Source organism: Tachypleus tridentatus, chromosome 10 (assembly GCF_004210375.1).
Source record: "Tachypleus tridentatus isolate NWPU-2018 chromosome 10, ASM421037v1, whole genome shotgun sequence".
Classification (NCBI taxonomy): domain Eukaryota; kingdom Metazoa; phylum Arthropoda; class Merostomata; order Xiphosura; family Limulidae; genus Tachypleus; species Tachypleus tridentatus.
This window is the reverse complement of record NC_134834.1, coordinates 72,226,403-72,254,251: the sequence shown is the minus strand read 5'-3', so window position 1 is coordinate 72,254,251 and position 27,849 is coordinate 72,226,403. Positions and strand designations below refer to the sequence as shown.

General features: G+C 32.7%; 1 protein-coding gene and 1 long non-coding RNA gene across 2 annotated transcripts; one reads left to right on the top strand and one right to left on the bottom strand.

The window, feature by feature from the left end:
• The first annotated feature begins 6,188 nt into the window (after window positions 1-6,188).
• Window positions 6,189-11,757, top strand: LOC143228116 (uncharacterized). The gene is made up of 3 exons (XR_013015200.1): window positions 6,189-6,268; window positions 8,176-8,380; window positions 11,466-11,757. It is a non-coding gene; the product is annotated as an uncharacterized LOC143228116 (long non-coding RNA).
• Window positions 11,758-22,456: 10,699 nt separating this feature from the next.
• Window positions 22,457-23,700, bottom strand: LOC143228115 (uncharacterized). Its single transcript, XM_076459440.1, has one exon. The coding sequence runs from the start codon at window positions 23,200-23,202 to the stop codon at window positions 22,771-22,773; it is 432 nt and encodes a 143-aa protein (XP_076315555.1). The 5' UTR covers window positions 23,203-23,700; the 3' UTR covers window positions 22,457-22,770.
• Window positions 23,701-27,849: the final 4,149 nt, after the last annotated feature.

Here is a 27,849-nt window from a genome sequence, read left to right as displayed (position 1 = left end):
ATTAGGGACGGCTAGTACAGATAGCCCTCGTGTAGCTTTGCGCGAAATAAAAACAAAACAAAACAAAAACTGTTCTATATTAAACGCTTTGGATAAAGACAATTTTAGGGTTATCTATGTTGTTTACACAGTTTTTCTTTTGCTAACACTTGAGTCAGATTTAGTGACAGTTACATTGTGTACATTTCATAGGTTAAACATTTTAAATGAAGTCGTATTTATTGTCAGTCACATTACATTGCTAAACACCTTGAAGTGAAGACATAACTATAGTCAGTCACACTAGCTGAATATACATTTTCTAGGTTACACACTGAAAATGAAGTCATAATTAATGCCAGCTTCACTCAGCCTAACCAGTTGTTATGTGAAACACTTGAAAAACAACAACAAAAGACTTTATTTAGAACAGCTGATTTTTCAGAAACTACGCTTTTCGTTGAAAGAATATTCAGGATAAATGAAGATTCGTTTGTTTTCTTTCTTTCCTCAAGATATAAGTACAGCATTATTAGAGAAAAATATATATATAATACTTCCAATGCTGGATGTAAGAAATATCACTGTTTATAGTGCCCAACTAGATGTATATTTATTATATTTATTATATTCATATGTTTAATATCAGAAGTTCGAGTTATTTTGGATACAATGGCGAGTAATCAAGAGGAAAGTTAGAAACCATCATAAAAAATAAGGTTTCAAGTAAACCCTTTTGTTACTAATGTACATACATGTGTCTTTGGTCTCAATGAACGTGAGTCACTTATCGATTCACTCAGAAATACAGTAGCAAACAATCTTGTTTTCTAAGTCCTGCTTTACAAATTTACATTTCAAAGGTTTCAGAAACCATGTACTTTCTTCCACTTTATTAACATGTAGATTTCCTGTTGCTGGCTGTTGAAGTAATTCCGTAAACAGAATGATCGTACGAGGCATCTAATTTACAAAAATCTTGTTGTAATTTATCACCTAGTGTTCAACAGATGAAGAATCTTACCTAGGCTTGTGCGGTTTCATCTAAATTAACAAAAATATTATAATTCTATGATGCCTTCAAGCTTAAAACAAGCCACGCGAAATCTATCATATTCATTTGTATTCTGAACACGAACAGAAAACGTAATGTTTACTATAACCATGTGTTAAAACAATAACATCAGTATTTCGGTATTTCAACCGAAACGTTAGAAAATGCCATTACATAACATAACATTAAATTACATAACGATAAAATAAAATGGCATGAGGTAAGTATAAATATCGTTATGTAGTTGAAATAAATTCTCCATAAAAGTTATCAAATAATACTACAATGGTCAGTAGCAACTGGTCAACTATGAGGGGGAAAATATCTCATTTCTATGTTAAAAACTTTGGTTACATGTTTAGAGTTGCTCTGTTAAGTCTTGAATAAGATTTAGTGTCAGTCAAACCATGTGTGCATATTTTTTAGGTTGAACACTTTAAATAAACCATATTTATCGTCATTCATACTGTATGTGGACATTTGTTAGATTCAACTCTAAATAAAGCCAAATTTGTCGTCACTTACGGTATACGGACATATATTTTCTAGGTTAAACACGTGTGACGAAATCTTAGTTAGTGTAAGTTTCGCTAGGTGTTATACACTTTCTACGTTTAAAAATCTGGAGATAAAGTTATAACTAGAGCTTGTGACACTGTGTGTGACATTCACCTAAGTGTTTAACTTTAGAAGTATACCAACACACTCATGTATATTCATAGTAATGAGTACTAACTTTGCTTTTCTTCTAAGTGTTTAACTTAAAATCACATATATATACATTCTCAGTAAATGACACTAAGTTTGTCATTTTTCTAAATGTTTACCTTAAACATTACACACACACACATACAAACACCGCTACATATTATAGTTTATTGCTTTCAATTTATTATTTTACGCATTACGATTTAAAATAGCTTGAAACAGATTGAAATTGTGATATGGGTTTAAAGGTTAATTAAATGTCGATATATGTCAAATTTATGATATTTACCAATAAAATTGATACACACAGTGTTTTTTCTAAACACAAATATATTTTAATGTACAAACAATAATGCAATTTATAATAATGGTTATTACAAATAATAATTTATACACAAATATTTTACAAACTTATAAACAATATTGAGTCTTCTATCTGATACGTAAACTTCCCTGATATCCTATCGAGGGCTCCCGATGAGCGAATTCATTTTGAGTTGATGTATGGGTAGCTAGCTAGCTCTTTGTTGAACACATGTAAGGTTTTTGCAATAGAGGTTATGTGATGTCTTCGTAAAAATATTAACGACCGATGATAATTCGCTAAAGTTAAACAGCTTGTAATGTTCGAAATACATAAATGTTCCTGGTCAAATATCTGAAGTTCCCGATTAATAGATGCTAATCATAATTATAGATTCCGAGGTTTGTAGTATACCAAATGTAGCAAACCAACAATATATATTTTGTTTCTTGGTGTGTCGCGTTGGTTTATAAGCGTTAGGCGAGGTTATAGAAATTTTAGCTTAATCAATAACACTGACGATCGCTGTTATGTACATACACATGCATATAGTATAAATTGTTGTTTCTTGCACTCGAAAATCTTCTTAAAATTTAGAGAAAAGACAGGAAGTTCGCAATACACATTTAACAGTATAAGTTATATGTATTTATAAATGGATATTTAACTGGAGCAAAAATCGATATTGAAATAAATATACAATTGTAACTCCGTCACAACACACGCACACGCATGTATTCACAGTGTGTGACATTAAGTTTTAATCTCAAATATCTAATATTGAAACTTTAGCACTGTCGTAGCAAGCATTAACTTGGAAGCTTAAATGTTCAAAAACGAGCTTATCAATTTGCTGAGTGTACAAATACGAAATCAGTATATTAAGACAACCAGCATGTCTGTTAAACCCACATATCTGAAGTTCAATTCAAGCCACGTGTCAAAGCACAGTTCTATTATCCAACATCTGTAAAGTTAATTCAAGCTATGTGTCAAAGCACAATTCTACTATCCTCAGTTTCTGAAGTTAATTTAAGCCACGTGTCAAAACTTAGTTCTATCATCCCGCGTCATTAAGCGCAGCTCTATCAAAACCATGTCTTTAAGCAGGACACTATTAAAGTTGCGTCTTTAATATCAATTCTTTTAAATCTGGGCCTCTAAACACAATTTTGTTAAACGTAAATTTATATGTAGAGTTCTTTAAAATGGAGTCTTTAAACATTATTGTTAAACAAGCATCTCTAAGCAAGCTTCTATTAAACTGAGATTTTAAGCACAATTCTTTTAAATTCAGTTCAAAAGCACAGTGCCGTTAAATCTGGATTTATAGTCACTGTTCGGTTTTGTTACTTTATACTTAATGATAAAATAACACTAATTTCTGAAACTCTTTGTTGCTAAATGTTATGTCCATTATAAGTTCTAATTGCACATCTGATGTATCTTTATATATACATACTAGTTGAGGATATCCATTAAAGAAGCAAACACTGTATGAAAGATAATGTTAGATAACACTTCCCTTCTCTCGTTATTATGCTATTAAATCTGTAATGGCCTCATTAGACACTAATTGCGTACCTTATTTTGTGGAAGACAATGAGCGACTTATTTAATTGATTAAATATTCCTGTCTTTAATCTAAAAACAAAGCCTATGGAAAGACATGTAATGTACTCTATTTAAGAGTGACTTTTCTGTTCTCTCGCGGGCAAAAGTCTTAACAAAAATAGCCCACGTACACTTTCGCACAGTTTGCAGTTACCATACAGAAATTAACGGTTATCAAGCTAGCCAACTGTGGGAGATGGATTTGTTTTGGTTGTTGCTGTTAAGTGCAAACTATTCAATGATCTATTTATGTTTTGCCCACCATTTCGAAACCTCAGTTTTAGCCTCGTAAGCCTGCAGGGTTGCTGCTGAGTCACCGACGGGTCTGTGCGATGAAAGTCAAAAGTCATAAAGAGACAAAATGTACGCTATTTCATGGTCTTTTATCCACATTTTTGTGCAAAAATCCTAAAATAAAATAACCCCTGCACACCGTTGAACAGTTCCCGGTTACTATGCAAAAAATTGCGCCGGAGATTCAATTAACCTACTTTCTTGTCGCTTAGCTATTTGTGTAATATATTACAAATTAATTCAGTTATAAATATAAACTTTTAGAATTCTAAAGGAATAACATCATTGTAGAATCAAGTTACTAACACTTGATATTTGGTGTGAAAAACATTTTGTTTTGTTGTGTCTCATAATTTTTATGAATGCACTACACTTAAACGCTAGATGCAAAAATACAGTTTAGTTAGAGTTTCGAAGCGACGTTAAATAAATCTCAGAGAAACAAATGTTTCTGAAGTTTCGAAACCTTCTTATACGCGATATCTATATCTTGGTGAAGGTCTGTTCTGTATTTAGTATTTTCTATCCTATTCTCTTTCTTCCTTTAAAGACTAATAAATACGTTACAACGTAAGGTATATGCATTTTTGCTTTTATATCTTTATCTAAATTTTGATTTTTTCTCATTGCTTTTATCCTTTGAATTCTAATAACTTTAGCATGTCTCTAATATACACTTTTGTGTATTTAAATTATGTAGATTATAAATATTTGAAGAGAGCTGAAGTTCAGACTCTTAACTGAAAAACGAACAGTGCTTCCAGTTTTTAATAATCATTTATGACTTATTGATTCTAAGAAGCTTTCTGTGTATAGAAACAATATGTAATGTAGCTGCACATTCTATATTTTAAACCAGAAAGAATGACTAAGTTATTTTTTTACGTTTCTCTTCATTTATTGTATGCATTATTTCTTAGTATATTGTTTATAGTTTTATTTTGCTGTAGTTGTATATTGTCGTTGTTGGCATGTTTTATGCATATAAATGTGGCTTGGAATATATTGTTTCCCCCAAAAAGAGACAGAAGGCTACTTGGGGGGGGTAATCTTTTTTTAACAACCTGCATTGTTATACCATAGTGTGCTGTTTCTCAGTTGGTAGACACAATATGACGTCACAGAAGAAACGCTTAACTTTGCAATTTGTAATGTTGCGGCGTGAGTTAGGTGTGAACAAACCATAAATCACAAAAAGAATTATGTATTACATAGACGACAACACAGCATGATATATGAACCTGAAAAGCAAGAAATAAAAATATTTGTTACTCTTAATTTTGGTTTTATTTACCATAGAAACAGAATACTTTCGGGGACCCTACGGAAGTATGTAAGATTATATTTTCTATGTTTTACACAATATCTTCAGAAAAATTGAATATAATGCCACTGGATATATTTTGTGTATATTTGTTTTTATATGTTATGTTTAATATCACTTTATATGAGCTACGTATAATGCCGTTAGTATACGAGGAAGGTGGGGTAGGACGGTCACCTAAATTTGACTACCATTTTCGTCAGTTCAAATGAATGCCATTAGAAGGCCATTTTTTCTAACGAACTTTGTTTTATCATACACATCGTTTTCAGTTAAAATCAATACTGGACATACATCTTTATTTGATATTGAAAAAAAATACATTTCATATGGTTAGTGAACATTTTACGTATAAGGTTGGATAAAATGGACTTCAATATGGTGTAAATTTCTCACTTTGAATAACTCATAAGATTGACAAGTTAAAATAAATGCTGAATTAAATATTCCTAGTGAGAATGGGAAAGGTGATGCACAATGTAAAAATTGTTGCGAATTATCTAAGACAATATCACAAAATCAAGTAAGGACTAAAAAGTGGCAATTTTGTATATTTTATTACAGCCAAATCATAAGGCGGAAATATATGTCATTTGCATGATGAAAGACGGTCCCACGATAGAGTGGGAAGGGTCTTACATAAAGACACACGTCCCAAATGACCTAAAGTCCTAAATAAATTTACATTTTGGACAAGTCAATGAAGTAGAACTGTGTTTGTTTTATATGACTGTCGTAAATCCTTTATTGTTTGAAAACCAAAAACTGAAACTTTCTGCAAGCGCTTGTCTTAGATTAAATCTGTTGTAAAACAAAAGTCGCGGATTAATCATTCACATCCACACCCTGCCACTAGGGGGTCACGTGGATAATAGAGAGAAATAAATGACTCCAACTCTTAACGAATTCTAGAGGGCAGTATGTTGTAAATGATCATTCACAGAGATGGACGTTTTACTGAATAGGACAGTTTTAGCTCACTTCCTCTCCTGTATGAGATATATTTTTTTTATATATTGGATATATTGTGTTTTGACATGTAGTATCCATATAAGTATACTAACACTGTTTGTTGTATATCCACGTAACTACTTTGCAGATTGTGGATTGATCCAAACTGATATGGAGGTTCGTTAGGTTTATGAAAGGGGAACATAAAAATGTTTAGTTTTGCATTCTGCCGTTTTTATGGGCATATTTTAGTACTATCTCACCACTCCTTGTTGATACATCATCACCATATTTGGCATAGAGGTTTGTTGGATCCATGGAGAGATGCACACAAATTTTCAGTTTTACGTTTTGCGATTTTTTTATGAGCATGTGTTATCATTATCTCGCCTCCTTTTGATAGAACTTCAGCACATTTGGTACGGAGGTTTATTGGGTCCGTGGGAATATAAACACAGGGTTAGAGTTAGGTATTTTGTGTTTTGTTAAGCGTTTTTGCATTTCTTTTCTCCACTACTTCGTCCACTGTTGATGGACCTCCACCAAATTTGGTATGATGGTTCATTAGACCAAAGTTTCAGTTTTGCGGGTTTTATGGACGATTTTTACCTCTACTTCGTCCACTGTTGATGGACCTACATCAAATTTGGCATGGATTCATTGCAGTCTCATGTTTTATGTTTAGGTTTTGTACCTTTTTGGACGTTGTTTGCAATTACATGTAAGGGAAGCAACTTTTCATGTCTCAAGAAAACTTTTCATTAATCATTAATTTACATAACTTCAGTCTTGGAAACGGGTGGTCTGGCTAGTTGTACACTATATTTATATATGTTATATATAATGGTGCTGATATCGTACACAGACACACCTGTATTGTGCATTATGCCAGTGAATTTTTAAAACGTATCTTGATAATATTATATGTTACTCACTCCCCAGTGGCTAATCAGGTTAGTTTTGATGCCGTGTGTTTTCTTACAGCAAAGCCACATAGAGCTATCTGCTGAGCCCACCTCGGGGAATCGAACCCCTAATTTTGCGTTATAAATCCGTAGACATACCGCTGTAATAGCGGGGGCAGTTTTGATGCCAGTAATGGACACAGCATAGAAAACCCACTATGTAACTCTGTTCAGAACAATGAATAAACAATATTGCTTATAGTATTGCTTCATATATGACGTAGTATCTACTGAGATATGTTGTACATCATGTAGCTTGATATATTGTATATAATGATCCGTGCTATATCTATTTACGTATTGAACGTAATATCACTTGATGTATTTTATACATTGAATATAATATAGTTTGAAAGGTATGTATTGCATGTAATGTTGCTTAATATATCGTACATAATGCTATTTAGTATATGGTTTATATGACAGCTCTTGAAATATTGTAATAAACAAGTTTTAAACAACAGCTTGATCGATAGCTGACGATTTTTAGGTCGTCAAATTGTTTCTATTGTTGAAATATAAACTGTCAACCATAAGTATTAATGGTAGCGTTCAACTTGGGTATACTATATGATATATGTGGACAAGTTAGGTGGACATGTATAATCAGACAGTTTGTTAAAAGACAGCATGATTTAAGAAGTATATAAAAGTGTTTTAATGGGCACATAAAGATGTATAAGTAATTAATCTACGTTGAAAAGCTAGAAAATACTTGAATTTTGTTTTGAACGTAAGAGTGTTTAATGATAAAGTTCTTTTGGAAATAATTAAGCATTATGACAATGTTATTAGTAATTTATGGCAAAAATAAATATAACTGTATTTGTAGTAAAGACAACGATGTTTGGAAATTTTCTATTATTTACTCAAAAGTTAGAAAAATAATTGTAAATATGTATTTTTGATTTTATTTTGCTATTTGAGTTTTAAAAATATGTTAATTACGTAACTACTATCTTTCCTATAATTTACTTTCAAGAGGCCCGTTTATATTCGATAATGTTAAAGATAGCGACCAGTGATCGAAAAGCTTTGACAACCGGAAGCGACACCAGTTAAGAGTGCAGCCAAATATGTAAAAAAAATTCTAGCGATTTCCATGGGAACTGAAAGCAAGACATTTGACAAATAACAGAAACGTTTGTTCAGGGCCTGAGGGAAAATTGAATTTCCCCTTTCTAAGGGTAAGTTGCATTATGGAGAAGCTTATAGGCGTATAGCTTTTGAGCAAACATATTTTGCGGAGAAGCTTGTGACAGTTTTGACGTAAAGTTTAAACCTAATTTACTTACTTCCGCATGAATTAGATAAGTTAAAAGAATGATTAATTCCTATTTTAAGTCTCGCTATGGGATTTCACGTATTGCATTTAAAGTTCGGAAATATTTGACAACAAACTGGAGTTGAGATCTGACTTAGAAAGGAACTGTGTGTGTTTTCTTATAGCAAAGACACATTGGGCTATCTGCTGAGCCCACCGAGGGGAATCAAACCCTTGATTTTAGCGTTACAAATCCGTAGACTTACCGCTGTACTAGCGGGGGGCAAGAAAGGAACTAATTAAAGTAAAGTTTGAGATCTTGAGTTGTAATCTTGCTTGTTGTACCAAAGTAAGTTATAGTCTTACACAGTGATCGTATCAAAATAAGTTCTGACCTTACACAATTATTGTATCATAATAAATTGTAATCTTGCACAATTACAGTACAAAAGTAATAGTAATTTGACAGTTATTGTACAATACTCAGTCGTAAACTTACTTATTATGCCAAAGTAAATTGTAATCTTACACACTTGTTGTGTCTATGTGACATATAGTCTTAAATGGTTGCTCTCTTTTTTACTTTGTTGCTAAGGGCCTGGCATGTCCAGGTGGGTTAAGGCGTTCGACTCGTAATCTGAGGGTCGCGGGTTCGAATCCCCGTCGCACCAAACATGCTCGCCCTTTCAGCCGTGGGGGCGTTATAATGTGATGGTCAGTCCCACTATTCCTTGGTAAAAGACTAGCCTAAGAGTTGGAGATGGGTAGTGATGACTAACTGCCTTCCCTCTAGTCTTACACTACTAAATTAGGGACGGCTAGCACAGATAGCTATCGTGTAGATTTGCGCGATATTCCAAAACAAACAAACGTTGTTGCGTCATACGGTTACTCTTCCCACGTAACATGCCGTATGGCAAAAATACGGTGACAACATTACTTGTTAATGCTATACTGTTTCCACATGTAACCTGTATTATAGTTTATAAAGTTAATAGATTTTACACGTGTAATTTATTGTTTTACACGAGGGTTTTCTCTAATCAACTTGCGGTGTTATACGTTGTTTTTTATCCTGTATCTAGTAATCTTGTAAAGTTAGTTTTTATACATACAACTTATTGTTTTATATAGTTACCATCTTTATATAATTATTTGTTTTGTTTCAATAAATTATTATTTCCACGCAGCCTGTAGGCTATTCTTATGTTGTTAATGAAAGCTACAATGTATCGTTTTGATTAGTGTGAAATACCTACTTTATTTACATAACTCGTAATATTTTACATTTGTCATTCCATGAAATATGTCGAATGTTACCCATTTATTACACTTTCATTACTCTCATCTTATACACTTATTGCACTCACGTATCTTGTAGTACCATTATTTAGGTGTTGTCGCCACGTTACTTGTTGTGTTACACCCTCATTTTCTCATTGCAATAGGTAACGGTATTCATTTATTGTCTGCATGTACCTTGTAATGATACGATGTTATTGTTTAAAAGGCAAGTTTAAGACTTCAACGTTTATTGTTAATACTTATCTCGTAGCTTTACACGTTGTTGTACCCTGACTTTAGCTGTAGTGTTACAAAATTATTCTTTGCACACAGTTTCTGGTTTTACACGTTCACTTCTGCTCTTCAAATTTCATCTTACACATGCCAGCACTGGCATCATTTATTGAAATATTCCTGTATTTATCGAATCTTAACATTCACTTTACTTCTACAGGTAACTTTGTTGTTGTTGTACAATGTCAAATACCTGTGGTGAAACTAGTAATGTTAAAGAACTGATTATTGTTCATGGTTGGGGATAGAATGAAACATATTGATATATATTTATATAGAACTGTTAACGTTCGGAATTAGTTTTCGTATATACGTAATGAGTAGTAGTAATTAAATAAATCTTCAGTGTGAAGTTTTATGGATAACTCTATACGATAAACTATAACATATTGAGAGCAGTGGTAAGTGTAGGGCACGTCACTGTATAGCTTTGGGGATAATATATACACACACAGAGAGGAAGAGACAATAAATTACAAAATGTTAAATTGTAGTTGTTAAATAGCTCGTGTGTTTTAAATGTTTTATACAATAAACGAACTGGTATTTGTGTTATTGTTCAGACTTGGTAATATTCTGTACAATATGCTGCAGAATGTTGAAAGTAATAATCTTCAAATAATTTGTTATTGTTTAGTTTTTAGGATATACTGTACGTAGAAGATTTCGCACAATAAATTACCTATTGCTACTAAAACTTGGTGATGTCTTCTTGCAATAAAGTACACAATAGTGAGTGTAGGGACATTTAAACACATTTATTGTTAAGTAATAATTCTGTGTATCACTTTATGTGCACTGCTGAAAGTGCTGGCACATAGAGAATTATATATGAATATAAGAAAATAATCAGGGCACTTTGAATGTATTCTGGAAATTGCTTTTGTTCATTACACTTAAAATAATTTAAAATAAAGGACTAAATTGAATATTGTTAATGTATGAACAGAAAAAAAATATTCCAAGATTCTTATTAGTTAAAGTAGCCTTCGATAAAAAATACTGAGGCCATAAGGAAACAGACATGTTCAACGAATCATTCTTCATGTTCACTTTACGATACCTCAACGTATGTTGTCTATAAGATACCTGATATACTTTATTAATGTAATATTTTATGCCGTATAGCTATCTCTTCGTTTTAAATTCAAATGTTTACGTCAAAATTCATAAAAATATATGATATTTCTATTTACTAATACACGATTCTATCCCATATAAATAAAACTTAATATATGACTGTTTATAGAAATAAATCCTAACCGTGAAACACAACCGAGTTCAAAAAGATTATTAATTATTAGCTATGCAGTAGCTCGTTAATTGTGCAAAATCAGTTCAAACGAAATCCATTTATAGTTGTTAATGCATAAATCTATAAAACTTGAAACCAATCCAAATGTGACTCAGTAGTTTTTTTTTCCTTTCAGGAACTCCGCTTTTTAATCTTCTTTTTAACTGACCAAATTCTTAAAGTGACATCTGTTGGTACTGACATGAAATTACTGTTTTAAGAGGAGAGTCTTCTGTAGCGCCTGCGTAACATGGTGAATGCCTGGTAGATGATGTCATCACAGATGTAACGATCGACTCGATCCATCACTGTACGATCTATCCGTTGCCTTCATCTCTGCTGCAGTCTTGTTAGGTTTAAACTTCCTGTATTCAATATTCGAATATCGATTGAAGCATTGGTATATTTCTCTCTCTTTTGTTACTCAAAAGTTTTGTTTCACATAAACTCACATTTTATATTTGAAAAGCAAGATTCGATTTTTTTATTTTTACAGAGGAAAAAAAAAAGCGTATTTCGGAAATTCAAAATTACTATTATTTATAATTTTCAAGATCGAACTAATTCCCATAAAGTTGATATCTTAGATGTTGGTATTGCGTTGTAATCTCAAACAAAAAATTAGTTTTCTGGTAGGTCAACGGTAAGTTCATGGGCTTACAGTTTTATATAATGCTTAATTCGGAGTTAGATTCCCTTTAATGGACAGATTGCAGGTAATCCATTGTGTAAACAAACAACAACTAATAAATAAAAAATAGTAAAATGGAAATAAATATGTTTTATCACTATTTAAGTGAATATTGAAACCAATCGAGGATTTATCCAATACTTGTTAGAGCTATCCATCAACCCTCCATCAACCCATGTTGCGTACATTTGGAGCTCATTTTTCTAAATAGAGCAACCCTTAGGATTAATGTTTTATTTAAATTAATATATTTTCAGAAATACAAATATAATTAAACTATTCACATAACTCTGTCAATTTTTCTGTCGCACCACATATTATATAATTGTAAGTTTTGTTAATTAGACCCTCATTATTCGGTGATTTCATATATGAACTGTTTATGGGTTATTAAGCACAATGGACTATCTGTTATCTGCTAACCACGATTATCAAAACGCGGTTTCTAGACGTATAAGTCCGGAGACATACCACCATACCGCTAGAAGGTATAAATGAACTGTACTTTCAGCGGTATTACAAATTCACTTGATATTAACTGTTATAAACTTCAGCAGTACCACAACGATTATGTTTGTAATATCATGATAAGATTAATATTTCAGATTTAATCAAAGACAATATTCAAGACATTTTACGTTTATTATTTAACATAAGATATTTGATTTCAAGTTCATATTTTTTTTTCAGAACGTCCGATAATATTAGTGTAAGTAGACTTTGGTTTAATATTAGTGTGTTTGTTTACTACTTTTCCCAGCTCTTCTCTACATTTTATAGAAGTTAGCCATAATTTAAAATCTTTAAAAGTTAATTAAATATTTTTAGTTACTTCAAATTGAATGAATGAAGTCTAATATATAATGTTGTCAGAAGAGGGCTCAAGACAATAGTAAGATACCTGTTTGTTTTGGTTTGTTTTTTGAATTTTGCTCAAAGCTACGCGAGAGTTATCTGCGCTAGCTGTCCCTAATTTGGCACTGTAAGACCAGAGGGAAGGCAGCTATTCATCACCACCCGCCGCCAACTCTTAAGCTACTTTTACCAACGAAAAGTGGGATTGCCCATAACATTATAACGTTGTTTGTTTTGTTATCAAGCACAAAGTTATACTATGAGCTATCTATGGTGTGTTCACCACGAATATCGAAATCCGGTTTTTAGTGATGCGAGTCCTCAGGTTTACCGCTAAACCACTAGGGGGCAAAGAGACAATTCCTTCCAAGACAACAAAAATCAGAATATAAGTAGTTAATTTTGACAAAAAATTCCCTATTTGAAATAAAAAATTACAGATATCCGTTTTATAAAACTACAAGATAAAGTAATGTATTCATTTAAAAATTAAGTTTTGATGCCAAATTTATTAAAAAAATTTTATAATAGAGACATAGAGTTCGGTGAATGAACATTCTGAAACTTTACAAAATGGTCTGTTAATTGATCATTTCTCCTGAGAGAGGTTTAATAATAATTTAACTTATTTGTTAATGTCTAAAAATTTTAGTAATATAATAATATTTTAAAAAGCTTTGTCACACATATTTCTTAAATTCTCTCTGTAACTGAAAGGCTTAGCTTTAGGTTTGTGTGAGTTTTGGAAAAAAACAACAACTGATATAAAAGATTTGTTTGTTTTTTGAATTTTGCGCAAAGCTACTCAAGGGCTATCTACGCTAGCCGTCCCTAATTAACCAGTATAAGACTAGAGGGAAGGCAGCTAGTCATTACCAAGTACCGCCAATAAAAAATATAAAAGATAATATGAGACATTGTTAACTTCTTATACGATATATAAATATGAACATTTTTTAAATAATATACTGAACATTATTGTGGCTATTTAAATTATTTTTAATGCTTTTAAGTAGCTTTTAATTTGAAAATCTCTTATATTCTGTTGGTTAAAGATGAACTAATCATAATTATTAGATTGCTCAGAAGTAAATGTCAGAATTCTAACGATGACATTTAGAAGCTGAATATTGAGTAATTTATCGTTGGACGGTTGGTTCAATACAATGTTTGTCACTTACAAGGTGTCTTAATTGTCTGCTGTTTCAACTCTACTCAGAGTAAGTTTTGCAATCCCCAAGGCAACATGGATAAAAAGGACTTTCGTCTGATTTTCCTCTATGACTTTAAACTTGGACGAAAAGCTACTGAAACTATACAGATCATCAACCAGACACTCGGTCATGGATCTGTTACCGTTACTGAACGTACGGTTCAGCGTTGGTTCCAAAGATTTCTACACGGATATAAAAGTCTTGAAGACCACAAGGTTCGTGGAAGGAAGCCATCCTTAAATGAAACGTATTAAGGGAAGCAGTTGAGACAGACCCTCGCATAACAGTACGTGAACTTGCAGAAAAGTTAGGCACAAGCAAATCAAGTATTGCCAACCATCTTAGTGCGATTGGAATCACGAAAAAGTTGAATAAGTTGGTTCCCATGAGATGACTGAAGATCAAGAAAATCGGCGTTATGAGACCTGTCAAGGATGACGCTCCAAAAAATGAACAATTTGGGATTTGAGGTTCAGCCTCATCCACTTTATTCCCCAGACCTTTCTCCTACAGATTTACATTTTTTGCAAGCACTTTGACGATTTTTTAAACAATAAATGCTTTCAAAACCAGGCAGCTGCAGAAGAAGCTTTTAGGGAGTTCATTACCATAGAAACTCTCATTTCTACAACAGGGGCATAAACAGCATCGTCACACGTTGGCAAAAGTGTGTTGAAGCAAATGATGCTTACTTTAAGTAAAGCATTCTTTACAACACTGATTTATACTTTTCCAAACTTTGCACCAAAATGACATTTATTTCTGGACAACCTAATAATACCGGAAAAGTGAAAAGCAGATATATTAATAGAAAAATAACTATTTAGTTTAGTAGTATCATAATCATATCCACTAAAGTTATTGTTTAGTTATTTTGTTTATTCTTTGGATATGATTGTTAAAAAAGTAGCTTTACTGGAATCTGATTTATCAGTACGACTAATAATTTTTCATAGAATCATATTTAGTTCCAATACATACTTCTATTTCATATGTAATAATATACTCTGACTTCAGAATTATCGGGACAGAGCTACTTTCTCATTAGTCCTGGCAATCCAGAAAAAAAAAAAAGGATACAGACCATTCTGATGATGTAACTTGCTCATTTTAATACGCGACTCCGTTTCATACCAACAGTCCACATTGTGCATGCGTGTTCTTTACTTAAGACATCAGGGAGATCCATGCAAGTTCATCGAAAAGTAGTCTAAGAACAAGTTTTCTAAGCAGCTTGATCATATCAGGAAGTCAAATAACGAAAAGCCTTCTTACTTCACTAAATTCACAGTTTTATAATGTTCACGATCCGGCATGCTTGCCCTTTCAGCCGAGGGGGCGTTATAATGTGACGGTCAATCCCATTATTCGTTGGTAAAAAAGTAGTCCAAGAGTTGGCGGTTGATGACTAATTGCCTTCCCTCTAGTCTTACACCGCTAAATTAGGGAAGGCAAGCGCAGATAGCCCTTGAGTAGCTTTGCGCGAAATTCAAAACAAACCAAACCAATCAAAAGCTTTAAATATTACTTTCATATTCCGGAACTTAACCCTCCTAAAACTGAATTTAACTGGTTCTATTTCAACCCACGTCAGCCTGTGATTTGGTTAACAACGTTTTTTCTTTCCCGATCCAATGAAGATAAGCAATTTAATCGTTCGTCATCTGCGGAACCTCAACTGCCAACCACTTGCCAAAACTTGCAGCAGGAAACTTCTGCAGTCTACTTTAACTGATGATTGCCTATGTTGACGCTCTCTTCATCGTTTACATATGACTTCAGTCCACGTAGAGTAAACAACATGGAGTAAGGAAGGTAAGACTCCATTAAGGTGTTTCGAGGCAAGAAGAAATCTAATTTTCACTAATTATGAGGAAAACAAGAAACAGTAAAGTTCTGGTTTGACAGTCAAACCACAGGAAGTTTCATCTGTTTCTAGCTAATGTTAAGCATTACGCACGTCTGTTTCATGTCATGACATCAACACAAGCTGCTCATTACTAATATTAAGCACGACATACCCCTGTTTCATGTCATGGCATCAACACAAGCCGCTCATCGCTTTAGAGTAACAATCAACTGAAAGAATAGGACAGTTTCTAATTTAAAGTACTGCCTTAAATCATTAATAACTTTAAAACAGTATTTTTGTCAAAATTAGTCAACAGCTTTCTAATCCTCATCTTTATTTAACGAATATACTTATTTAGAGTATTTGCAGCATCATAAACAAAAATGCTTATTAAAAGTGAGGGCGTAACCGAGATTACTTGGGGGCGTAGGTACTCGTGGGCGAGGGTTGTTATGAGAGAAGGACTAAATTCGTTTAAAAGTAGAAAATATGATTTTTGTAATATTATGAATAGGCGAACTTATAGTTAACTCCTTGTGGACTTTATTTATAGCTTTATAACATATATATGTATATGCATGTTCCGTATTACATGAATATGCGTATTTAAAAAATAAGCGAATATACATTTGTGAATGCTGCCACTGGACACAAGTGATCAAGCCAACCTTATCTTTTCCTTCGAAAACTATATTAAGTTTAATGAATCAGGTAGGTGTGGTGGTTCAGAAACACGCAGTAGTTTCAGGTTAATTTATACAGATGACTGAGGAATATAGTCTTAACAGCTGGACGGTGGGTGTTTCTTAGCGATCTTCCTTATGACGAATTAATTCACAAAAAAATAACCTTAATGTAACGTTAATCGTTTCATAATTGATGCGAAATAAAATACATACTGATAAAGTTAATAAAAATAACGTTCAGTCATTATTATTCATAACTAAGTAAAACTTCAGTTTTACTGAAGCACAGTTTTTACATTTTATAGATAAACACAGTTTATTATCATACAAGGTAAAACCTGGTGCTATAATAGATAACTAAACAATGACTGCATATAATTTCTTATAACTTCAGGTAGAAATTTTATATTTCTGAAACTACTGATTGAACAATTGGATTTGAAGTCAGACTGTGCGTAAGTTGTGTGAATTGTGGAAATATTTTACGTTCAAGTTGCTTTTCTATGTCTAACGGATGATTTTTCAGCAGTATTGGTATGTGGATTGTAAGAAAGTGATTAATTCAGATTTCATGTTTTCATAACCTATATCATTTCTTAAAACATATAAACATTTCTGTAGGATATCATACGTACAACTTTAACTCATTTTGTGTTAATAATCATTAAACTATCTCATGATGTGATGCAGTACTTTTATCCTGTGTTGCATTCAATGTGTTTTACATGTGGAGCGTCTGGACATATTTTTCCGTGACACATCGCGTTGTATTTTCCTATGATTCTAAGCAAAGAATTTTTTCCTCCAATTATGCAGTTATATCTAATGTTTCAGTTAAATTCCAGTTAAAAAAAACCTTTAAAAACATTGATAAAAACAAGTTTCTGTGATGAAACAGGCATGTCTTTTTGTGAATTTCTTACAGTCTACTACATAATAAATTGGTGTGACAGATCGTTCCAAACAGATTTACTTTCGTGGCTATTATCTTCATCCGAAAAAGAAACACCTTGCGTGACATTATCTTTAGAAGATGTTTCAAAATTTCGTACAAAATCACACTTAAAATTAGGTTTTTCTATATATTGATCCGTTCCTTCTTTTATCTCTGTTTCGTAGTAGATCACGCCACCAAAGGAAGCAGTCATCTTTAAAGAACACTAGCTTGTCGTTTTGTTTTCCGTTTCTCCCTGGAGTATTGACCACAAAATGGCGGGCTTTTTTTTTTTTGCTTTTTTAATATACAAGAAACGGCCACGTTGTTTAGAACAGGTAAAACCACTTATGTAATATACTTGCTTCTCTGTCTTTAAAACTCTAACAGACGAAATATTCCCTAAAACAAATTATCAGTTTTTTTCATACTTTAAATTATTCAGAATTTTCCTCCCTTTTAAGTTCATGAAAGTTTTATAACCCTCGCATCGGGTTATTCTTTTACTCTATATTTTTCAGTATTACTTTTCTGTCTTTTGTGTAATTTTCTCTTATGTTATCGTTATTTTTTCTATTAAAACTCTTTTTTTCGTAACTATTTCTATCTGTTTATTTTATTTGCTTGTTTTGTCTGATTTCTTTTTCCTAAAATATTGTAAGCAATTTTTCCTGGCTTATCCAGTGTTACACTTTTTATAATATACTTGTGAACTTAAACATTTGTTTTGTGTTTCCGCATTATAACGGTTTGTACTGAAGTCGGGTTATTTTAGATTAATTGAGGAAAAAACGTAAACCAATGTCCATTTAATGATAAGAAACCGTTTTATTTCTTTGACTGCAAGTTCTACAAGTTAGTCCAACTAATATTTACTGAGAAGCTTAAGTTCAAAGTATACGCTGATACGACAATTTCATTTCGAAATTTATTGTTCTCTACACGCTTATGACGATGCTCTTATTACTTCGTCGAGTACGCAAACTTAATCTTCAGAAACTGAAAACTGGTTTGTTTTGAATTTCGCGCAAAGCTACTTGAGGACTATCTGCGCTAGCCGTCCGTAATTTTGCAGTATAAGACGAGAGAGAAGGCAGCTAGTCATCACCACCCACGGCCAATTCTTGGGCTACTCTTCTACCAACGAATAGTGGGATTGATTTAAACATTATAACGCCCTCACGGCTGAAAGGGCGAGCGTGTTTAGTGTGATGGGAATTCAAACCCACGGCCCTCAGATTACGAATCGAGTGCCTTAACCACCTGGCTATGCCGGGTCTTCAGAAACTGAACTGACTAAAATTCCCAATCAAGTAATTCACACAAGTTTTTATCCGTTGTAAATAGTACAACTTTTGTTTTTTTTTATTCAAAACGTTTAACCAGGTTTACTTTTAGGTTCAGTGTTATCTTGTAATTTACTAACAGACTAAAAAATCAATAGCAATCTAATATAGTTTTATTCGAATTTTATATTATTTTAAAAGTTTAAAAAAGATTCCAGCTGTTAAGCAACGTGCTTGCCACTTGACGCCAAACCTCTATCCGATCAAACATATACACAAACCCCTAAACTAAAATATTACCTACAAAACATCTTCTCTCGATAACAGTCCCTTCTACAATACTATTAAACGGTTATAAAACAAAGGTACAATATGCTTCTTTATCAATAAAACACAATAAAATAACTGTGGGCAATTAACATTAATATTAAAAAATATGGGTATTATGAGTACTGAATCATTAGTTTAACGTATGAAGCAAAGTTCGATCAAAAATTTAATTAATAAAATAATCTGTCATATTCTTATTGTCCTTGAACTTTTTTCTCATCAAGAATACTCTGGGTGATTTTCTTTTAGCTTATGCTACAGAGAAGTGTGTCTTTTGTAATTACTAGCCATTTTGTCACTCAGGGAGTTCTCTTCAGAAAGATGGTTAAGAAAATCTACTGGTAATTCCATCTCTAGCAACACCCTGGAAGTGACTGAGATAAGACACTCGAACTCTTAAGCAGATTGACTGACTTTAAAATAGTGTTTTCTTTGAAGCTAACCAATGGATAATACCTATTGATTTGAAACATGTCTTTCTGGATCCTGCTGTGTTGCACATTAGTTTGGCGGTGTTTATTATAATGTTTTTTTTTTTTTGCTTGTTGCTGTAATTGTCGTGTAGTGTACAGGTATTTCCTAATCATAGACTGAAAATGTATGAGGCAAATCAAATATCACATCTGTGTTTTCGTTCTAAATGTGTATCCTTCTTCATTATCAACAACCCATACGTCATATTTTGCATAGAAACTTCATAAAGTGAAGGTGCTTTTCAACCTTACATTCCTTATAACTTTATGACTACTTGATGTTCACATCAATTAACCTTCTTTCTTAGTTTTTGTAGACAATTTTAGAGTTTTCATTGTTAGATCAAGTGAATTGTCGATAACTGTTTAACAAGTAACAATCAACATGATACGCAGCTTATCACCAATAAATCTGTTGACTCATGGAACAGTTTTTTTTTAAGCAATACAGTCTTTATTTCAATTGGAATAGATAAACTATTCCTTTAAAATACATTTTATTTGATTTATTATCTTTGACTTATTTTGTTCATCATAGTCTGGGATATAATGTTCATGATTTCCATAATTTTAGCAATTTCCTTTTTCTGTCATACCTAGTAAGGCGTTTTTCCTATGGTGTCTTTCATTTTCAGTTTGTACATTAACCTTAGTTTTTCAACACAAGAATGTAGATTTTTCTATGTTGCTTTTACGTCATTATAATATACAATTCACAATTCTTCAGTGAATCTTATATCTCGTTCTTATAATTCTTTTATCTTAAATAACTTTTTTTTTCATCTTGGTCTTTCTTTAATATCTATTTTATTTACATTTATTCATCATTTATACTAAATTTTCACTTTTATTTCACAATGAATTGTCATTTTGAAGGTAAGTGTGGATTCTATTTTATTTTGACCAAAATAACCCCTCTACTGACACAGTTGTTGTAACAGCTTTTATTGTTGGATAAGTCATTTTGGATTATCCAGTCCAAAATTGAAATAAATGACTGAATAACGTACGCAATCGCCCCCAGTGGTACAACAGTATGTCTGTGGACTTACAACGCTAGAAACTGAGTTTTGATACCCATGGTGAGCAGGGCATTCTATAGCTTTGTATTTAGATATAAACAAGCAAATGCAATCAAATAATAATTTACTATTTTATACTTAGTGTAACTTATCAACAAATACAGAAATATGATATCCTTCTTTAGGATAACTCGCATTTTATATAGTTGTAAATGTTCTAAAACTTTGGAAAAAAATTATAGGCTTTAGCCACATATATCGATCCAGTGTGATCAATATAACACACATAGAGGGCCAGCCTGGTTGACATAGCACACAAAACGTGTCAGCCTGATCATTTACTACACCCGCTGTTTCTCTTAAAAGATCTCTTCTCCTTAATACAGAATATTGATACGGATACGGAAAGCATCATTTTGAGGATGTCATATTTTATAATGGGACACTGGTAATGCTCAAAATGTATTCAGTTTAATAAACCAATACACAATATTTTGGCTTACTTTCATTTTTACTACCTTCTAAGCACAGTCCTGTAGTTCAGTCCATCTGTTTAACTTGTAGTTGTTTTATTGGTTTGTTTCGCTTTCAATATAAATGTCCGTAAGACGGTTGAAGCTTGGAGTACTTCTGTTAATAGCGACGTATATTTGTTTTTGTAAGTTTTATGACACTTGTTTTATACACTATTATTGCAAAGCTTCAAAACTGGATTTAATATACTGTAAGGAATTCTTAACTGGATATCAGTAATCGCACTCTTACCTTCTGTATTACAAGGAGCAATGACATGAACTGATGAAAACGATGATTGACTTCAGCATAAAATAGCAACAGGAATGGGTAATGTGTATGAGCAACTACAATAATTCAATTTTAACAGACAATCAATGTTTTCTGAAATTAAACCTTTACTCATATTTACTTCAATTAGTTCCACTATAGATTTAAAGCTACTGCTTAACAAAATGTAATTAACTAAATACAGATTACAGTAATAGTGGAAATTTTAAAGCACTCCACCAGCCCCCCCCCCCCCCAAATCAAAATACTTAAATTCTATTTAAGACCAGACAACACTGTTTTATAATTTATGTAATAGATTCATCTTTGATCTGACTTGATTCAATTGTGGCTTTTGACTGATGATGGAGAGAATGTTGGAAACACGCAATAGATGAATGTGACCTACTTATACTTTTATTTTAAAATCTTGACTAAAACCATTGCACCTCTTGCAGAGGCTAGAATACAACGATCTAAACTTAGCTGTTAAATTGTTAACGAAATTTAAAAAAGTTGATTAATCAGTGTGAAAACGACACATTGAAAAATTATGAAATTTCATTTTTATGAACGACTTTCGTGCAACTCGGAGACTAAACAAATATTTTACGTTGTCTGAAAGATAAATCCAGATTTAAGTAAGTTCGCTATCACATTAAAATAACATATTTCTATGAAATTATTAAATGAAGAAAAAATGAGTGGTCATATCAAAACAACAACAACAGAATGACGGAAACATATGATCATATATTTGACACAAGGTGGAACTAACATAGTCCAGTAAGAACGTGCGGGACTCGAACCTTAATACATAAGACACTAACTTGTTTACGAGAAAAAATATATGCAGCAGATACTGTCTAACTCTACTTCAATCATCTTCATAGCTGTGGCCGTTAGGGAAGGTTTTTTGATACTTGTTCTTCTATAGTAGGAATGTGTTTATTTCAATTTGGATAATTGAAACAAATATTAATTCAAAACACACATTTATTTTAAAACATTTAACACTTTGGCAGCTTTTACAAGCAATCAAAGAAAAATACAATAGGAATTTTGAGCAAAGCTGTAAAATATTCACAACATATTGAAGTATATAACAAATATCAAATATGTTTTATTATATACAATAATGAATGGTTAAACATGAACGATGTATGAGCGCTAACCACAACTGTATTATAAACTATGTGAAAATAATAAGTTAAAACACGCACATACGCACCGAAGTCAAATATATACAGATCGTGGTGCACTGAATAAACCGCCAAGTGACAAGTTTTTGTCTTTCATGCTTGATTTCTTTCTGTTATTTATAATAGTCCTTTCTCGGCAACATGGCAAAGTGGGTAAACTTCAAGTTTCCAAGTTTCTTATTACCCCGTTCTAAAGTACCTGTCATGCTGTACCCGAGCCGAAAATCTGCATTCGTTACATGTGAAGTTAAGTACATCTTGAAATCCGGCTCCTCGTTCCCTTTAAAACGACCCTTGATACACATGGTTCCAAGACCCAAGTCCGCAATTTTACCGCGCGCGCTGTGTCGTCTAGTACCGCAAATCTCAGTGATCTTACACGCACTTCGGCTCCACCAGGGTCTCTTGAGAACCCAGAAGGACATCGGTGCATTTCTGGCCCAGCCTTCATCAGGATACAAGAGAATTTGGTTTCGAGATCCTTCATGATTCAGGATTTTACGGCAGGACTTTCCGTGGTATTCGTAGTAAAAAAGATGCACCATAATACGTTTCCGGGCTTAAGTATTTAGCGTAGCAAAGCTGGTAGAAACAGTGCCATGGACAGAAAAAAATTTAGTTATCGTTTGAACATCAGCTTCACTCGGTCGGCCTTAAAAGACAAATGCAAATGATAATTAACCTCAAAAATGGAGAGAGAGCAACAATAAACAAGTGAATTGCACAGGTTCTATCAGAGCGAAGCACAACAGAATGACAGCAGCTCCGTCAGTTCGTGAGTCTAGCTACTGTCGTCAGAGTCGGCGCAAGACTCTTGCTATTTTGTCACCTCGGAGGGGGCTGAATCCCACACGCGAATATTATTTAAGCAGCAAATCGTTTGCATTATTCGTTTTGTCCTTCAATTGCTGGGTTTGGGAGGTACATAAGATATACATTTTCGATCAAGAGACAGAGAGAAAAAAAAGACTGCATCTCATTTTTGTCAATAGCTTTCCAAACGCGTGCTCTAGATTAGTGAGATGCACGTTTGGTTAACTCTTCTTGACCTTGATGTATACTGTAGTTACACGCCCTCTAGAGAGTAGATTACCTCTCGCACTGCTCCCCCGTCGCTTTAGCTGAGAAGGCGTGGTTCTTTCAGTGAAGTTCTTCTATCCACCCCACATGTACTTCCTCCATAACATGACTGAACTTGTTCCGTTACAATTCTAATGAGCACCACAGGGGTACGAATACATTAATAATTAACGTTCTTTGACTTGCACTATTTTGAAGCTGCGTAAAAAACGTAGGATAATATCCTTAACTGGCAAGTTAGCTGAGTTATCACCAAAGCCCAATATTCTATACATTTATAAGATTATACCTATTTTGAGATGTTAGAGAACAGATCGCTTTTCAAAGTGTCACGAAAATATCTTCATATTATAAGAAAACAAAGTACCATTAACTTCTTACTTGCTTTGTATCCTGTTGACACTATTTTTGAAGAAAATTAAACGTTTTTTTGGTTATACTAAGTCATGCCACAAGGGTTAACAAGATATATACCCAGTAATTATTTCTATGAACGTACATTCCTAATAAATACCACGTATTTTTTAAGTTAATTTCTAATTATTTTATTGGCTTATGTCATTACACAGGATACACTATTTATAGTTATAAACACAGTTAATATGTAGGATAACAGTTACGTCTTATATTAGTTAAAGCTCTTTGACCAAACGGAGTAACAGCTAGTCTTTCTATTGTTCTAAACATAGTTATGTCATTGTGTGGTAGATATGTCATCAGTCAAGGATCGGGATGGCACCTAGTTCATTAGTTTCTACATAACTGGATCACTATTGGTTTCACGCAAGGCTAAATGAAATTTTAATTTAGTAATGGATTATGATTATCTAAAATCAGCGCCGATTCACAAATGTTTTAACCCTAGCTTGAAAGAAAATTGTTTGAACTAAATACCATATATCTTTCAGCTAGCATCGTTCATTATGGTTTTAATGTATTTCTTTATTAATCTTTTTCAGCATACTATTTAAAATTGTTTTGAAATCAGCACTTGATCACTACTGGTTAATTCAATCTTAAATAATAATAATTTCTACACAATCACTAAACTGGTTTAGCTTAGCAATGTCACAGTATTGTATTACTATAGCACAAAATTGTTTTGATTCAACATTGTCTCAACCCAGAACAAAACGACCATCATTTCATCCAAGCATTGGTTTTTTTTTTTGTTGAATTCATCATCAGTGGAATTTCAGTTGTTTCAATCAGTATTAAGCTAAAATTATCTCAACCCAGTAATAAAATAAAACTTTCTCAAACTTTCACAAAAATCAAAATTGTGTTAGACCATTGTTCACTTTACACCAGCAAAATAATTTTTTTGTTATGAATTAAGCACAAAGCTACACAATGGACTATCTATGCTCTGCCCAACAGGGGTATCAAAACCCGGTTTTTTGCGTTGTAAGTCCGCAGACGTACCGCTGAGCCACTGGGGGGGGGGGCTTATTTTTTGTACCATGCACCATTTCCTTGTTGTTTTAACTCGCCACTGAATTACGAACTTTTTAGGAAAAGCTTATTGAAACGATTTTAACTCCTACTAGTTCACACGTGTTTGTAACCTGCACTGAATATTCATTTCTCGAATACAGTATTGAATCCTAAATGCCTTTGACTCTTTACTAAATCACAATTGTTTCAAGTGAGGAATGAGGTTGGATTTAACCCACCTTTCTATAAACCGCCCTTATTTTCTCAGATGAACAAGTGAATATGTACTGTTTGAAGTACTACCAATATGTTATTATTTTTATCAAAAAGAAAATCAGAACTGTTTGAAGCCAATACAAGATAAAGACACTGATAATACTATGTAACACAAATTTTATTCCTGGATAGCATGTGTTTTCTTAATCGATTATATTGTAAAACTACAGAATGTAGCCATTATTCTCTTCAAACCATGCTTTTGTGGCCTGGATAATGAAATTTAGAAATTAACCTTTTTTCTATGTAAAAACGGGCAAATTTGCACATTTTCATTTATATAAGGTCTGAATAAAACAACATATGAATCAAGATTTACATGCATTTATACTAACGTTATACAAAAATGAACAAATATGTTTAGAAGTGAGTAGTGTTTTGAGATTTGCAACTGTAAATCATTTTCACATATCAGCTCCAAAATATAGTCTCTCATCATGTTTTTGTTATATGCTCCCAGATCATAAAAACAAAATTTGAAGAGAAAAATAGGTCTTTTCCATTTATTTTAAACATAAACAACTGGGAAATAACACTTCGTGCCCAAGAACAAGTAAAAATTTTGTTACATAGTGTAGTCCAAGTCATCCATACCTATAGCTTCTGAGCAGTTATGTGGAACTAATATTTAAATACGAGTGATAAAAGTTAATAGCTTTGTGACTTTATTAATGTTTCAGATGTGGTATCAACCATAGATGGTAGAGTACCTAACGATCTGTAAATCCACACAACTGCAGAACAGAAAACTACACAATGAATGATAGCTGTGAACATTACATTAGAAGAAAATGAATGAGAATCTATACATAATAAACCTGAAATTCACACAACAGACCTACAGACAATAAATAAGAAATTTATACAGTTAACCCATATACAATGGGCTAGAAATACACACAATCAACATGCATACAATAAATTAGAAATGTGCAGTCAATCTGCTAGCAATGAAGACAAAATACACACACAGCTGACCTGTGATCAATTGGTTAGATGTGTACAGAATTAACCTATAGACATTGAACAAAAAATGCAAGCAGTAAACCTGCAGACAATAAAAGAACTCGAAAACAATGAATGAGAAATGTACACAATCCACCTTTAGAACATGCAACAAATAAGCATATAGGAAAACTGCAGAATAATGAAAGAAACTATACACACAGTCAACCTATATATAATAAATGAGAAATTTAAACAGTCAACTGGTATATAATAAACAAGAAATGCAAACAGTCAACCTGTAGTCACGTACTAAAAAGACATACAATTAGCATATAATAACCATCTCAGTTCATCGTGTAAAGAGCAGATGTTGCAAAACAGTCAACCTTGAGAGAACAGAAGTATCTGCAAACAGTCAACCTGTAGACAACAATGGATGTACAATGCATTGTCAATTAGCAGATAATGAAAAAGAAATGTAAAAAAGTTGTAAACAACAGAGGAGGAAAGTTCCCACCTGTCCCTCAGACCAACGATTCAATAGATCCAACTTACAAGATACTAACATGAGCTTCCACTTATTTCTTTAAACATCTTATAATGTTACAAACTACCTACACAACAGAGGTGAGTTTAACAACAGAATAGCCTTACACAAAACTATTGTAAGTATAGTAACTTTCTCAAAATATATGTATGGTTTTGTACTAAAAATTTGTCTATAGAAAAGCTGTGGAATATATTTAACTGAAATATAGACATTCATACACTTCTCCCTGTCTACCTTACTTCCATGTTTAATGTAAGATTTGTAAAAACAACAATGATAATGATCATTACCAGTTTTATACTATTAAAAAACTGAAGGTTTAAAAGGTTAACTAAGTTATATTAAAACAATTCTGAATGTGCAAATTTTTAAGTTGTTTGATACTTCAAAGGAAGTGTGATAACATCAAAAACTGACCATCTTTAAGAATGGAATGTAAATGCCCATTCCAATGTAAAACATTCCTACACTCTGGTCATAACAGTGTTCAGATCAGAGATTTAGAATTTCCAAAACAGGGATATCCCTCACATTTAACAATGATAAGAACACAAAGGAATATGGATTAACTTGGACAGTAGAACCATCAAAAACAGAAACCTGCAACAAGTCGTACTCCAGACATGTTAAGTGTAATGTGGCATCTTGTGAGAGGTGAGAATACACAAACACAAATGTCAGTGGCAAGAGACGTCCATGTGCCTTGCATATATATATAATCAAGTAAGATCTCAATCTGAAAACAGGGTCAACAGGGTATGAGTGCAGTCAGATATGGCTTACAGTCATATATCCCATTCAATCATCACATACCTTAAAGTGCTGGAGAATAAAATGGATACTCATTTTGCAAAAGTCATAGTGAATCAAGTTGTCAGATACAACACCTATGGAATTGTGT

Bases quoted from the DNA above. Each gene is read 5' to 3' on its own strand.
- LOC143228115 (XM_076459440.1), bottom strand. From the start codon at position 23,202: ATGGTGCATCTTTTTTACTACGAATACCACGGAAAGTCCTGCCGTAAA.